This window comes from Myodes glareolus, chromosome 15 (assembly GCF_982192425.1).
Source record: "Myodes glareolus chromosome 15, mMyoGla1.1, whole genome shotgun sequence".
NCBI lineage: Eukaryota > Metazoa > Chordata > Mammalia > Rodentia > Cricetidae > Myodes > Myodes glareolus.
In genome coordinates, this window is record NC_142040.1 from 19,273,372 (window position 1) to 19,290,656 (window position 17,285).

Genomic DNA, 17,285 nt, shown 5'->3' on the forward strand with positions numbered 1-17,285 from the left:
CTAGTACTGACTTCCTTTCTACGGAACCTTCTTCCATCTGCTGCCCCTGACTCAGCAGGGGGCACTCACTGGCAGCCTCTCTAGGAGGCCACTGGAACCCTCTTTCTCTTCTCTTCCTTACCAGCTCTCTTGTTCCTCTTCAGGACAGCATCAGAATAGATAACTGAGTCCTGGTTTTCACTGTTCTGATGAAGGTCATGTGCGGGGCCTGTGAGTCTTTGAGGGCCAATTTTTTGCTAAGAATCATCTGGCTTTGTTATGAGAGTTCCTACTTAGGCCTTTTAAAGCTTTGAAGAATTTTAAATTACATATTTATTTTTCTTTGGTGTAAGCAAGAAGCAATAGCTGTCATATAGCTTGCTGTAGCACAAAGTCTGCATAGTGCAGGTGAAAGCCTCTGTCTGCAGCAGTTAGGAGCATTTTAAACGGCTATCCTGCCTCTGCAGAGGACCCGACCGGCGGTAGACTGTTGACTTCACATATCCTAGTGGGTCTTTGAAGGTTTGCTTTTAAGAACCAGCCCTGCTCTTTCATTCATTTACTACATGATCCTCGGGCAACAGTAGTTTTCTGACTCCTGAGTTCTCATTTGTCAAAAGACCTGGGTGACTTTTATGAATTAATCAGTCTGTCTTGAAATGGTTGAATAAAATAGTCGTTTTTTTCTCTCATTTTTCCCATCAAAATCTCCATCTTCAAAGAAAGTCAAAATCAAATATTATTTTTTTAAAAAAAAACCTAAGTCTCTGTACCATTTAGAGGGAAATTCCATGTACTAGCTGTCACTGTTTTGCATTCTAACTAGTTTTGAGCTTTGCATCTTTTTCACTATAATTAGTTTGTTCAAAACACTAGGAGGGAAAAATGTGTTGCAGCCAGCGTGAGACTAAGTTAAACTAATTACACCACTGTCCTTCAAATTTGTGATTATATTTTCATTTTAAGAAAAGAAATTAAATATTATGAAATTACTTAATTTTCTTTCATTACACTGACTAGGCTCTCTCCCATGATTTCCTGAGGGACTTTCAAGAAAGCCACAATGTGTTACTTAAGCCTCCAATGGCAATAGCAGCTCCTTTTTGGTAAACACATAAAAAGCAATCTTGAGAGATCAAAGCCAAATCGCCCATTATAATCGATGAGTTTTAAAAGGAAGTTAACGCTTTTGAAATGACGTCATGCCAGTAACAAGAGGTAGCTGTGTTAGGATGTTTTTCCTTTTAACTCTGAAAAACGCTGATTTCCCCCTGCCTCTCCAGTGGCATGTAGCCATGGAGACAGACGCACAGGGAAGCAGAATGCAGCCTTAGGGTATGTTTTCCTCTGGTTTAAGAGAACCAGTGAGACTGGGCCATAAGAGGAGGAATAAATAAAGGTGTGCCCCTTCTCTTTGCCTTAGGAATACAGCGAGTGTGGTGCGGACGCCCTGGCAGGTCAGGTTCTTCTCCCTTCTCCTTCACTCACTTCTGTGAAGTCAAAGTCAGAAAGTTTGGTCTGTATGAAAGCGGTAATGCTAATGAGAATGGACAGGGTCACTGTCATGGTAGGGGACAGTAAATGCATGCATCACCAGCCATGAGGGTCAGACACACAATTGAGGTTTCCATTAACTTTGGAAGTCAACACGATATGTGCAGGGTAGATATGCAGTTGCCTTGGGTTCCATGGGCTTTGAACTTACCTACAATGTCTGACTTACCATTATGACTCTAAAGCAACATGGACTTTCAAATATATATTATTTGTGAAATCAGAGTCCTATCATAAAAATTAATAAGAAAGTTCTATTCAAAAAATAAAACATAGTTTAAACCTGGCTTAGTCTATACTTGTTCTGAATATTCAGATATTTTAATTAATTCAAAAAGAAATTTCTAAGTAAAAAAACCTAAGAAATTCAATGCAGACAGAATCTATGCCATAGCATTTAAACACAGCCCTCCCCAAAACATTTTAAAATTGACTAAAATTCATGACAATATTTGCAAATTTTATTTTATTTTAATGTTTTTTATGGTGTTGCATTCTCTGCCTTCATGTGATGTAGTAACAAGTTCTACAACTGTCCCTGCACACTGGGGCCATGCTATCACGTCTCTGCAGCGCAAGATCATCCTTCTATAGGAACATTGTCATTTGTCTCAGCGTGACAGCTCAGACCTGAAAATATCTATATAGGAAAGCGTGAAAGAATAATAAATAATGTTCTTATTTCCAATAACTTAAAAATATATAACCAAGTATCTTTTTTAGAAAAAAAACATTCTACTCTTAAAATGTGGACTGCAAGGGACTGGAGAGATGGTTCAGTGGTTAAGAGCACTGACCTGGGCTCAATTTCCAACATCCACATAGTGGCTCACAAGCATCTATAACTCCAGTCCCAGGGGAGCTGACCCCTCTTCCGGCTTCCAAGCACACTACATGCACATGGTGCACAGACACACATGCAGAGAAACACCCGTTCACATACAGTTAAAACACGAAAACAATATGGAACACAAATAACCAAAAGTAAAATGAAAACAAAAGTAATTTCTTCCCTAGTTTCTGAATTTCAAAATGTCATAGTACACAGACCATTGATACAGAGAGTTCTAGCATGCACAGCTGGGAACCATTGATAGAGCTCCCCATTCTAACCTATGGCCTCCTAGTGGTCCACTTAAGCTACAGTTGCTTTGTTGAAATATAGAGAAGATAGCAGCCCAAGCCAATGACCGCTGAGCAAAGCCAGGCACATGCAATGAGCAGATAGTGCCACATTCATGCCAGCTGATGCCCATTGAGTGTGTTCAATGCCTAACTCTGGCTCTACAGCCAGATCTGAGGGAGAGGATTCATACTCACTGGTATGATGCCAAATAAGCCAGCCACACCTTCATCCACCCCCTGACCTTGAGCAGTTTTTAATATTGAACTTGAGCATCTTGACAGGATTTTTGTCCTGGGTAAGGGTATATGTTAATTGTATGAAAACAAATCTCAATGCTATCTGCCAGTAGGCTGTGAATCTGAAAAAGCATTTTCATATTAGTTATTGTTAGTTATGATTTAACAGGAATTACTCATGACTGACAAGGTTGACCCTCTCTGGAAGAGGCAGAATCCTGCTGATGATACTCTATTCACGGTTTCTCCTTCTCTACCCATCTGATCCTGATTCAGACAGAAGGAAGAGGGATGCTACACTTACTTAATCATATGTGGCACAGTGACTTTGGAATTCTCTTCGAAGACTATAGTCATTAAACCGTTACATCGTATGTTGTCCACACACTGTGAAAAGAAAAAGGCAATTAAAACCCACATGGAAACTCAAGTAGGTCATAGATAATTACCCATCTGTTTATGCTTCTCTCTCTCTCTCTCACACACACACACACACACACAGAGAGAGAGAGAGAGAGAGAGAGAGAGAGAGAGAGAGAGGGAGAGAGAGAGAGAGAGAGAGAGAGAGAGATGATGATGATGATGATGATGATGATGATGATGATGTGGGAGGTGATGTATGCTGTGAATATGTTTTATTACCATTGGTTAATAAAGAAGCTGCTTTGGGCCTATAGCAGGGCATAATATAGCCAGGTGGGAAATCTGATATATAGAAAGAGTAGGTGGAGTCAGGGAGATGCCATATAGCCATGTGCTGGTACCAGTAAACCACGAGCCTCGTGGTAAAATGTAAAATAATAGAAATGAGTCTATTTAAGATGTAAGAGCTAACTAGAAACATACTTAAGCTATTTAAGCTATTGGTCAAACAGTATTGTGTTTAATATAATTTCTATGTGATTATTTCAGGTCTGAGAGGCCAGGAATGAATAAACAACCTCCAACTGCAAATTGGCACCAACATGGACAACTACATCCACATAAAAACTGAGAGAGCTTGGGAAGAAGTTCTAGACACAGAAAAAAACAGAGTTTAGTGCTGTTTCTTGGTAGCCACACTTTTTTTCCCAGATGGGCTCTGTTTGCTGGCAGCAAGCAGGAGCACCATGGCTCCTTTGAGAGAGCTCTTCCTGATTCAGCATTAGCAACAAAAAACAAAGCCACATGGATTCTTTAAGAAATGGTGGTCTTCTGGTTCTGTACTAGTTGCATGAACAGCTCTGGCTCTTTCAGGAGACTTAGCATTTGAATGGGGTTTGTGAACAGAGTGCTACAGCTTGCTTAATGGCAACACAGACCTGCGATGTGCCTGGAAAAGGGCTGTGAGCATGGCTCATAGAGCTGGCACCAAACAGACCTCTCCCATGTTGGACTGGGCAGAGCCAAAAGGCACAGCAGCCTTAGTCCTGGCCAAGCCACTTAGCATTTTAAGAAGCAGTCCTGGTCAGAAAAGGATGACAGAGACACAAAGGACAGATTCAGAAATAAACGACCTCTAAATGAGACACAGTGTGTTTTAAAAAAAATGTAAATAGGCTAGGGAGAGAGAGAAGAAAAACAGTATAGAGAGTTATAAGAAGAAGTAAAGTCTTTAAAGAGACAGTAAAGTAGTATAAAATAGTATAGTCAAAGATTAAAGGTGTAAAGAAAAATAAGGCATGTAAAGATGGAAAATATACAGAGAGTCTGGATTATGTATATTATTGTGTTTTTCTTTGAATTTTTTTTTTTACTGTGAATGAGCTCAGTGTAGAGAGACATTTCAATGTAAGGGCTGCTATGCTAAACCTCTTGACTTCAAAATTTGGGACAAAGGATATGTTGCTTTGGAAAAGAGGTTCTGCTTTTGTTTCCACAGAGGATGAGAACCTGTGAACTCCTTCCAGGCTAATGTGGCTTGATGAACCAAGACCCCCTGAAAAGTCTCCATGAACCACAAAATTACTTCACCTAACAAAAAGGAGGAAGAAGTTTAGAAAGAACTACACCCAAATTTACAAATATTGTTTATAAATGTTTGTTTACATTTAAAGGGGGATATGCAATAGAGATGAATACTTTGCATTGGTATTGATCTTGGTCTATTGATACAAATTTAAGGTCAATTTTGTTATATGCATTTTTGCTCTTGTTTAAGGTATTGTGCTTGTGCATATTTAAAAATGCAATATAGTTAAGAAATACATACCAATATATAGTCATTTATAATAGTAAAACTTGTAGTCATGTTAGTTAGGTTTTCTAGATGTACAGAGATATATTTCAGATGGATAGCTATTCTTCTAATCTTTAAAAACTAACAGAATATGGAATTTAAAATGTTTTAAGAACTTGACTTTTTAAGATAATGAGACTCATCTGCTACTTGCAGCACCAATCTACTTCATGAGGAAGATGGGCATTGAAGAGGCTCCTTATGAAGTTTGTTAGTCACTTGGGCAAGAAGCTGCTCTTGCCTGTACTGATTGATGGTATGCTGTGTGAACTGGACATACAGGACCCACAGAAAAATGACTTCTGAACTTGCCTAAAGAAGGTAAGACAGTACTTCAGGGTTCTGTTTCATGAGAGAACTGCCAGACATATTCCAAGGCACAGAAGAAAGCAACTGATAAATTTTGCCAGTACAAGGCATAAGAGATCTTCAAATTTCCTGCTTCATGGAAAAGTCTGCCAAATACAATGGGCCTGTAGGCTGAAGAAGGATTCTGCAACAATACAGAAGAACTTTGGGTAACTGTCCAGGCAGTGAGATGTCTCTGTGAATTCTAGAGTTTTGGAGGTTGCTGACAATGCATTTCTGTTTATTTAGAAATTATATATTTCTGGGGTCTTTAATGGAGTTGAAGAATAGATAGTTATAATTATAGTTTTCCTTAGTTATGCTAAAAGATAAAGTAGATATAAATATTATAACTGTAATTCTTGCTTGATACTTGTTTTGTTATATGTAATTTTACTATGACAAAGTTAAAAACTTCCTTTTTATTTAGACAGAAAAGGGGAGGTGATGTATGCTGTGAATATGTTTTATTACCATTGGTTAATAAAGAATGTGCTTTAGGCCTATAGCAGGGCACAGTATAGCCAGGTGGGAAACCTGATATATAGAGAGAATAGGCAGAGTCAGGGAGATGTCATGTAGCTGCCAAAGGAGACAGACACCTGAACACTGGTACTGGTAAACCATGAGTCTCATGGTAAAATAAAAAAATAATAAGAATGGGTTAATTTAAGATGTAAGAGCTAACTAGAAATACACTTAAGGTATTGGCCAAACAATATCACAATTAATACAGTTTCTGTGTGATTATTTCAGGTCTGGGTGGCCAGGAAGGAATAAGCAGCCTCTGACTACAGAGAGCGAGAGAGAGAGAGAGAGAGAGAGAGAGAGAGAGAGAGAGAGAGAATAGATGTTACACATTGATAAAATCAACTCATACTATGAATTGTTAATCCAGCTGAATTAGTTAACGAAATGGTTAATTCAATACTATGCTTATAATCAAATTGTATCAACCAAATGCATGATAAAAATGCTGACAAATAGATATAATTGCTATATTTTCCCAGAGTGCATTTCTTATTATTATTTTATAGAACTGGGGAATCGAGCATGGGACCTTGCACATATAGGAAAGTATTCCTTCCCTGCTCCTCGGTATCCATTTCTTAGGATTCTTACCACAATGTCACTATGTCACAATTATGTGTCAATCAAAACACTAATCAGGAGGTTTATACCTTCGGCTCCAGCTATGTTCATTTTCTGCCACCAAGGACAACAGGCAGTAGTTAGATTATGAATGGCATTTGGATGGAAACCATATCTCTCACTAGCAAGCTCTGTGCCCACATCTCAGGTGTCTTTTTGCCAATAAATCTCCACATTTTACTAGTTTGTCTAGCAGTTTCTGTTGGCACCATGTGGGATTGGTGAGGGGGCAGAGCGTACTTTCTTGTGTTTCTGGCACACTTAACTCTCTATAACAACTTCTGTTTTTTAAGAGAACTCAGAAATTTTGGTTAATTCCCTCACTGATTTAAAATATTTTGAAATTTTGAAATCATGTTGGGTTAAAAGCAAATTTATCTGAATTATAAATATTCCTTTTGGATAAAATAAATAAAAAAAATAAGTACACAAATATCTAAATAAATGCTTGCTTCTGGTCACAATGGTACCACACAGAGCTTGTGACTGTAATTAGCAGCAGAGACTGTCGCTACAACATGACCTCACACGGGCCTTAATTTGAAGGCCTGACGCTTCCAGTGCCAAATGGAAGCGACACTGTGTATAAGAGATTAGATCATTGATGGTTTGGTCACCTTGGCCTATAAGCCATTTTCATGTTTGTTTTTATCTCAAAAGTTGTTTCCCCAAGTCTCATGCCATCATTTAAGCTACCAGAAAGAAAGGCTCAAATCTAGGAAAATGAAGCTTCCCTTTACGCATTTCCTTAAACTATGGCACTGGGAAATAACTTTGAGTTATATTTCTTCACACAAATACTTAGTTTCTTAGCTATCAATTTACTTATATGTGCTTAAAGGTGAATTTAGGGTTCACCTAACTCCCGAAGATTGATGCTAAAAATTCAGGACACAAGACAGGCCAAATCAGAGTAGATTTGGATAAAAAGCAGAAAACAGTGAGGTAAAGCCCAGAAAGTAACCCCCCCACACACACTGCATGTCTACACACTTGCTATAAGTAACCCTCAAAAAACATGTATCTTATTGGACCACCATGACTTAAAGTTAGAATTCAACAGCAACACTAATTCCAGAAAGTATCCAAACACGTGGAAATTAAACAATGCTCACTTGAATCATAAGTGGGTCAAGGAAGAAATAAAGGAAGAAATTAAAGATGACCTTACTATAAGATAATTTAAAAATTTTTGATGCCAATAGTGATGACGATGATCGTGATGATGATGATGATGTATAGCCAGTGTCCTTTGGTTAAAGCAGTGCTTAACCCAAACAAGTCTCTCTTTTGAATTGTCAAGAACACCAAGAAGTTACATCCAGTATAAATCCTGGGGTCATTACAAAATGGGTGCTTCACAACTGCACATATTAAATATTCATTATGAGGTGGATACTGAGCTAAACATTAAATACTCTGATGAGAGCAGCTCTCTGGAGAAGCATGTATTCTGGCTCACTGTTCAGGGTACAGTCCGTGGTGGGTGGGAAGTCAAGACTGTAAGAGCTTGCAGCAGTTGGTCCTGCTGCACCTACAGTGAAGGGGCAGACAGAGGGTGAAGTTGAACCAGTGCTCAACTCACTTCCTTCCTCCTTGCACACAGTCCAGGATCCTCTGCCCAGGGAACTGTACTGCTCGTGAATAAGATGGACCTTCTTCATCACTTAATCAAGATATTCCCACAAGCATGCGCAGAGGCCTGTTACCCAGGTGATTCTAATGTCTGTCAAGGTGGAGCACCATCACAGCTCACTGTTTCAAATCCACGTTCTCAATAGAAAATGGGGGACTATCAAGCTGTGGATTGGGGCATGGGGTAATCACCAAAGGGTTTTACAGTAAGAGACTGAACAAAGGGAGAGAAAGGAGGGATCATTCCCTCCAAAGACCTTCCCAGTTAATCTTGCAACTTCCTTCCTCTCCCAGCGTCCTTGACATACAATGAGGATGCGGCTTGAGTCGTTAACACAGGAAGTGGGAGAGTGGAGAGATGGTGTTGGTGATCTGTGTGTCAATGAGCTATGCTCCTTTGTTTTCTTTTTATTAAGGGAATTCTAAGCAAATGGCATAATTGTGTAGACAACAACCCTCATGGTGATTGTACAAGATTGTACAAGCCAGAACAGAGCTGGGACCACAACCTATTGATATCACACACATCCAGCCCCACAGAGGCAAACATCCTGCTTAAGTGAAACCCAGTCCAAAAGGAGCAGGCAAAAGGGGTGGCTGAAGTCATACATGTACAGGTTACAAAGAAACAACGACACCTTATCCTAGATAGGAGTGACAAACATATTTAACTGGTTTCTTAGGGATTTGGGCCCATTCCCTACAAAACACAGGAACTAGGGAGTCCTCAGCCTGGACACCAATACACCCTTGGAGAAGAGCTCAGGGGGCATCTTGCATGTGGAGGAGCAAGTCAGAGACTATGAGAGGGGTAGAGCATTCCTGCACCCCATGGAGACTATAAGAGAAGTCAGGGCATCTTAGGATTCTACAGGCTGACTCTGCTCCCTCTTTTCCTGGGGACATGAAGAACTTTTCCTCTCTATTCTTCAAATAAGAGACCAACAGGAAAGCGGTCTTTAGACCAGTCCTCTCAGCTCCCTTGTCTAGGAAACACATGTTTCTATAGAAACCAAAGCAGCTGTGATTTGTGGTCACCTTGACAAAAGTAGAGGATGAGACCACTTTAAGAGCCAACATAGAGTCTTTTCCATCCTCAGCATAAGGAACAGGCACTGCCCCTGCCCCACCTTCATCTAATGCACACAGGTCCAGGAACAGGCAGCTACTCGGGACCTGGGAAGACTTTGCAGACTGAAGCAGAAGAAGCACAAGGAAGACTCGTGACCAAACCCATCACCACCCAGAATGATAAAAAAATCTGTGGAACTAGCTGGGCAGTGGTAGCGCACGCCTTTAATCCCACAACTTGGGAGACAGAGGCAAGTAGATCCCTGTGAGTTCAAGGCCAGCCTGGTCTATAAAACAAGTTCCAGGACCGCCAGGACTGTTACACAGAGAAACCCTGTTTCGGAAAAAACAAAACAAAACAAAACAAAAAGAAAACTGTGGAACAGGATCACTTCTTTCTTTTTCACCTCTGATAGATACATACTGGAATACTTTTTTGACTGAAATAAACTGAATTTCTAAAGAAACATGCAATTCTATAAAAGAGATTAAATGGAAACATAATGTCCAAAAACTACTACAAGAAGATGTAAGATGTTTTTAACTATTTAGTTAAATTACTATTCATCCTACAAATAGAATGCAAGACTCTTCCTTCTTTTCTCAACTCTCTCTTCGCAAAAATAGGAATTCATACTTTAAAATTAAGAGATGGAAGAAAAAAGAGAATATAGATCTTTGCCATCTTAGTATTTCTATCTTTATTTAATCTTTTGAAGATTGATTTATTTTTAATTTGTGCATGAGTGTTTTGTGTGCATGCTTGTAAGTGCTCCCCAATGCCTGCCTGTTGTCTGCAGAGGCTGGAAGAGGGCACCAGATCGCCAAGAACTGGAGTTATCAAGTTATTAGCAACTCTTTGAGTGATGGGAATCAAATTCTGGTCCTCTGCAAGAGCAACAGGTGCTCTTACCTTTTGAGCCATCTCTCCAGCCCTGTGATTTTTTATTTTTATAATATATTTCAACTATTCAGAAAAGACCAAGACATTCACATCCCAGCCATCCAAACACAACTGCTACCAACACATTCATGCATTTGTATAGATTATTCTTTTTCTCTTAAGGATATTAAACACCATTAACACAGAAAAATCCCCTTCTTCAATTTTTTCCAGGCTCCTCCCACTCAGAAGGAAGCCCTGTGCTGAGCTAATGGTACCTTCCCTGTCTTAGTCAGGGCTTCCAACGCTGTGATCAAACATGACCAAAAGCAACTGGGGAAGGAAAGGGTTTATTCTGATTACACTTCCATGTCACATTCTGTCATCAAAGGAGGTCAGGACAGGAACTCAAGGCAGGAACTGAAGCAGAATCCATGGAAGAACACTACTTACCTGCTTTCACCTCATGACTTGCTCAGCATTCTCGCCTACACAGGTCAGAACCACCTGCGCAGGGGTTCATCACCCTGCCCACGTCAGCCTTTAATCAATAAAATGCTATACAGACTTGCCTTCAGGCAATCTGCATGGAGACATTTTTCATTTGAGGTTCCTCTAGCATATGTCAAGTTAACCAAAAAAGCCAAGTAGACACTGACTTTTTCTTAATCTTCCTTTTTTTGTTAGCTATACTTGAGTGTATTTGTACACTGCAATACATATTATTTCTATTTTTAAGATTCACGCAGATGTTTGCATTTTAATCTAACATCGCTTTCAGGTTTATTTCAGTTTACCTGTATTGTGCATTGGTCCATTTTGATAGCTATGTTTCCTATTGTCTAAACAGACATATTTATATATTTAAGAGATATCATTTTCTGCTATAATAAAGATGCAATGACTAAACTTACATATTTCTCCTTGTGAAAGTGTTCCTATCATTCTATCTTCGAGTTATCCAAAGTAATTTTAAGATTTTTCTTTTCTTTTTGTGTTTCTTTTTCTTCAGTTCTGCTCATTGTTAGATGGGATTTTGAGTATAAGAAACTTGAAATTCAGATTATTTCTTTAATCTGATAACTCATATCTTTCATTTTTTATAATAATCCCTACTTGTGTTCACTTTGGTGATTGCATCTTCCCTGTTGTCTTTCTAAGCCTCTCCCAAACTTTCCAATGCTGTTCTCTTTTGCTGAGTTTCCTTCTGCTATCTTGGCTGTACTCAGATAACTTTCTTACAAATGTGGTAATAACGCTTATCTTCTCATTAGCTGTGATAAATCTACTGTCTTTAATGAATTAAACTGTGATTTTGAGGTTTATAGTTTCTACTTAAGAGTATCAATTTGGTAGGGGGCAGGGAGGTAGCGACATAGCCCAATGGTTATAAGTACTTTCATAGGACCAAGGTCCAAATCCAAGCACCCACATGGCAGCTTGCAACTGTCTGTAACTCCAGTTTCAGGGGCTCAAACACCCTCACACAGACACACATGCAGGCAAACTACCAATGCACATAAAAAATAAATAAATAGATCATAGAAAAGATTGTCTATTTGGTTCCTTGGCAATTCAGTCATCATTTTGACAGTATTGAATTCCTTCCTCTTGTGTCCTTCCTTCCTGGTTCCTTTCTTTCATCATTTTATTGTGTTTTAATTATTTTTAGTTTACAGTCCTGATGGTCACACTAGTATGTGTGAAGTCCATTAAAAGCATACCTTTGTCTGTCTGCATCCCTTTGGTGTATGTATGCATGTATATATATATATATATTAATTTAGCCCATGTCATAAACCAAGTGCTGCTGAGAGGATAGACCTGGATTTGCTCCAAGAACCCTCTGGGGATTTCAGTAATCAGTAATAGTAATAATTTCTCAGCTTGGGATATTTTTTTGCCATTAAATTCTAATTCCATAAGTCAGCGATACCTCCATCAGTACCCCTTAGAAGAACAGGTGCCTTATATCTTTCTGTACCAAAGAGTGAAATTTTTAAGTTCTTGCTCCACAGAAGGGATAGCTTCCAATGTCCAGGCTTTGACTCAGGATTCCTGATTATTTTCACAGGCCTCAGAGTTTGTCTCACAACCCAATAGTGTTAATTCTCCAGAGAACAGGGGACAGCTTCCATCTACAGCTATTCCCCAGTCTCTTTGGATGACAAATTTTCAGATCTGTTGTTTCTTGTGATTAGAGATTTCTCTTCCTACCTGTACACGTCACCTATGTGTTACATTAGTTTCTGTTACTGAATCCATGTAGCAAATGTTTCTGTCGCATAAATAGTCCTAAATCAGTCTAGTTCTCCACATTGCTAGGACTGTGTTGCGGAATATTTGTGTACACTGTAAATATATGTCTCTCCTAACATGCCTTCTGATTGATTTAATAAAGAGCTGAATGACCACTAGGTAGGCAGGAGAGATAGGCAAGATTTCTGGGGAGAGAGAAGAAGAGGAGGAGGAATCTAGGCATGTAGATAATGCCAACAAGACCCCAGGGGACAAGGAGAGGAAATAGGAGGTGCCAAGTTGGGAGAGAGGTAATGCCATGTGATAGAACATAGATTAATATAAATGGCTTAATTTAAGTTATAAGAGTTAGGTGAGACAAGCCTAAGCTAAAGGCCAGGCTTTCTTAATTAATAATAAGACTCTGTGTCATTATTTGTAGGCTGGCGGTCCTGACGAGAAACTATGGCTACAGGGCTGCAACTTGAGCTAAGCGCTTATATCCAAAGGGAGACATTTATGTGACAATTTTTAGACATCTCATCCAAGGTCAGGTTTCAGTTAGACGTCTTTCTAGTTCACTGTGTGGAGCCTTGAAGTTATTGTCAACAGGAATGAAAAGAAACTTACACTTCCATTCGAATTTCAAAAAAATAAAAATATACAGGTAGTCGAAACCATAGCTCAAAGGTGCATAGGACAAATAGGGACTTTCACTTGCACAAAAGGTCTTTGACAAATGCTCTACGATATCCAACTATCTATGGGACAGACAAATGGAGGGACATGTAGAAGACAGATAGATAGATGCTATGTAGACAAATGGTATGTAAATAGAGGAGTAGTTCTCACTATTGCTACGTCAGCCAGCTTTCAACTTCTAGGTCACTTCTGTTCAGGGCTTTGAATAATGCAACATTGAAAAGAGGTGCCATTCACACAGAAGCTCAGCTGTAATAGACCATGCACATGTAAGTATGTATACAAGTGGAAAATGTGGTATAAACAACAGACCCTCTGTATCTCAGGATTCAACATCCATGCTTCAGTAAACTGCAGATGAGAAACACTGAAGGGACATTTCGTCTCTATTTACGCCATTTTTTTCTTGCCATTATTCCCTGAACTGTAGAGTGCAGCAATGACATAGCCGCTCACAGTGTTGCTGTAAGAGTTGGTCAGCTGCTGTCAGTGGCCTAGAGATGATTCAAAGGATGCAGGAGGCTGTGTGTAGATATTCCAGTTTTTTACAAGGGACTTGAGCATCCCAGATGTTGGTAGCCCATTGGACCGAGAGTAGAGTCAGTCAACCCCACAGATGCTGAGGGGAAAGAGAACTCATCGCTATGAAGTATATATCTTAGGCGTTAGGGAGAAATAACTGCATCTGAGGAAAACAAGTACAATTTTATGGTTTAGAATAAATGCACAAAAAGTAAGCAAGGTGTCAGATGGCTTTAATTTCATACTGAATCTGTGTGAATTACAATAAACCTTGAAATTAATAGACTAATAAAAGTGATCCCCTATAGTGTAACTTATTAAGCATGTCTTACATTTACATGTGTGGGGGGGGGGTGAGAGAGAGAGGAAGAAAGAGAGAGAGAGAGAGAGAGAGAGAGAGAGAGAGAGAAAATGTGCATATGCCATGCCCACCCAAATGTGGAGGTCAGAGAACAATTTGTGGGAGTCAGTTCTCTCCTTCCACTGTGTGGGTCTCCTGCTTCAAACTCAGGTCATTAGGCTTGGCAGTTAAGTACCTTTACCCACTAAGACATCAGTCCTTGACTAAGGTCTGTGTGAGAATAGGCCCATACACACACACACACGTACACGCACACATACACACACAAACATATGCACACACGTGCACATACGTGCACACACATGCACAGGCACACACATGCATGTGATACAGCTTGTTTGGAGAAGCGTTCCTTGTTTTGATTCGGGGTTTGCAGGTTTTGTCCATAGGCCGTTGTCCTACCGTGGTCTACTGTGTCCGCGTATTGTTTTAGATTCTCAGTGCTTACAGGGAGTAGAAAGAAATGTTCCACTTTTCCTTGAATTCACCAATTTTATGTTAAAGCATAAAAGTGATTTAAGGGTAGCTATTTTAAGAAGGAAAACATGACCAGTGGCTACAAATCCTCCACAGAGGTCTAAACTTTGACACAAAATGTAGAATGTCCAATCCAAGAAGCTTGGAGAATTTTAATTCTTAATTTTAGTTAATTTTCATAATTGCTTCAAAATCTGTTAAATGTACCATTGTGCATGTGAGAAAGACAAGCACCAGTGAGTGCGCTTCACTGAAAGGAATGGTCAAATCTCTGCCTCAATTCCTTCCCTATAAATAGATGAAAGGGAGAAGAATTATTGGTTGAGACCATTAGCTATTTGCATGTTTTGTTGAAGGCGCCAACAGTTAATTATGGGCCTACTGGTGTAACTAAAGGTGTAATTAATCATTCAAGTAATTGTTCCTCCTTAAAATTACAGCTTAGGGGACAGAGACCGGCAAAGCTGAAAGTAGATCTTGTAGCGTTCCTTCTGTGAAAGTGGGACCGTCTTCCTTCTCAGGAACTGCAAGACTGTCTTGAGTAAGACCCATGCCCATGTATGACTAGAGCCACGCAAGAGCCTAGCGCTGTGGCTTTGAATCAAGCCACAGGAATCTAAGATGCAAAAAATATAAAAGACAAAATAACAGAGACTGCAAAGAAAATGTCAGTTTCCCTGGTCTGTGAAGATAGTTTCAGTAAATTAGTGTTCAACCAGCATACCCAGAAAAGAAGTAGAAATAGCAAGGAATGCTAACCTCTCAAGTGATTACAATGATGTAAATTAAAACCTCTAGAAGGCAAAACCCAATTTTCCATTAAGCTGGAGGATGTGGCGATATGCCATGGTTAGTATTTGGCAGGATTTAGTGATTTAGATGCTGTATTGATGGAATGAAGAATTATATCTAGATTTTTGGGGTGGTGATAGTAATATTAGGGATCAAACCTAGGACATCACACACAGGAGGATACTTTGACCTTCATATTTCTTGAAGGAAATGTAGCCAAACATGAGTTACTAAATGAAATCATTACAATGATCATGGCCTCTATGCCAGTCTTACACTCTTGGGGGAATGTATCAGTGAGGATCTGGAAATGGGAAGCGATCCCTTACCACGTTAGCACCACATTACATGTTAGTTCTAAGCCTGGGGAACAGCACACATACTAAAGCTCAACCATTTGGAAAAAGCGATAAAAATTAAATGTGATAAAATATATGTCTTATGTATGTACACACATATAGTTATGAGAAGAACAGATTGGAGAATTTCTGGGAATATAAAAAAAGCAAATGAGGCAAAAATGATAACAACAAATACCCACTGAAGCCAAACTGTGAAATCATATTTGAGTGGATGTTAAGGTCTTTGGAGATGGAAAGAGTTTGCTCTTCAGTGCAGAGGTCCTGTAATGTAATTGAGCAGGAGTGGTCTACAGAGCTTGTTAAGGGTAGGGCATTTTGAATATCATCTAGAATTTAGACTCTCAATGACGCATTTGCACAGAACTCCTTCAGTAATGCTAACATAGGCTGCCTGTAGAAAACACTTCAGTAAAACATCTTGGTGTGCTGCATGTTGGGAATATTTCTAGTTCATCTTTGTGGCCAGGCTTTTCCACATGAGCAATGATATATTAAAGAGGACTTCTTCAAGCTCTCCGTGGGCTCTTCCAGCAAATAACAGATACGTTCAGCTACACTTATAATACTGACAAATTTCATGGATGTGTATGATTTCTCCCACAAAATGGATGTGCTTTAGGCCCAGCATGAATCAAGTTGAGAAAAGGCCTTGTAGGCTGGAGGTTCAATCACCAGAATATTCAGTACTTGCCATTCAGGCTCCACCGCAAGATCAAAAGGCACCTCCTAAGCCTCACTGCACTACCCTGCTCTGGCAGAACTTCACATAGGGTCCTCCATCCTCCTCACGTGTTTTCTTCAGTTGGCTTCCAAGATGCCATCCTTAGCTTTGGCCATCCTATCCCTGTGGCCCCTCCTTGGTCCTCACTGTTGTTCCTTCTGGTTTCTCTGTCATCACAGCACCATCTTCTCACACAATCAGCATCCTCTCACAGTGATTTCAAAAGGCTCATGGCATAAACTAGCACCTGAATGACCCAGGGCCTCCTACTTGGGCATCTCTCCCATGGCTTCCATGGGCCATCTCAGTAGCTGACAACTGCATTCTTGCAGTTGCTTCGGCCATTAACCCTCACATCACCTGCCACAGAATGTTCTCTCTCCTTCATGATACAGCCTCATTGGCCGTTCTTTCAAAATGAACACAGAGAAGAACCCTGTGCCCAGCTCCACTGCTGCCAGGCTGTGGGAATTTTCTGCACCTCCTTCTGGTGACTGCAGGAGCACTTCCCCTTACCTCCTTCTGTGCCAACTGGCTCTCCACCTCACCTGCTCCCTCCACAATACCCGAAGTGACCTTCCAAGGCGTAAATGAAATTGTGGAGTCCATGACCTCTTACTAGTTCCATTTTCTCCAGCTCAGTCACGCTAGCTTTCACAGCATTCCTTAGAACACAGTGCTCTCTCATTTTAGAGTATTTGCAATCATGGCAATCTCTCTGTGGAATGATTTCCACTTCATCACATGTCCAAGTGGTATCCCCATTTACTGCACTTTTTTGGGTGTGTGTGCGTTCTCACAAAAGAATGTAATCAATACAGGGGAACTTCTTGTTGCTGTCTCCTCTTTTTCTTATTTTATGTCACAACGGCCTAGAAGAGTACTTGGCATAGTAGCACTACATGAAT

The 17,285-nt window shown here is 39.9% G+C and overlaps 1 protein-coding gene across 3 annotated transcripts in view; it reads right to left on the reverse strand.

Annotated features, from left to right (window-relative positions):
• Positions 1–17,285, reverse strand: part of Rasgrf2 (Ras protein specific guanine nucleotide releasing factor 2) — a 218,984-nt gene that overhangs the window by 86,655 nt on the left and 115,044 nt on the right. For all 3 annotated transcript variants that reach the window (XM_085676865.2, XM_048455899.3, XM_048455898.3), the window contains exon 13: positions 3,200–3,282. In XM_085676865.2, coding sequence (XP_085532991.1) covers positions 3,200–3,282 — 83 coding nt within the window. The remainder of the gene's footprint in view (positions 1–3,199; positions 3,283–17,285) is intronic.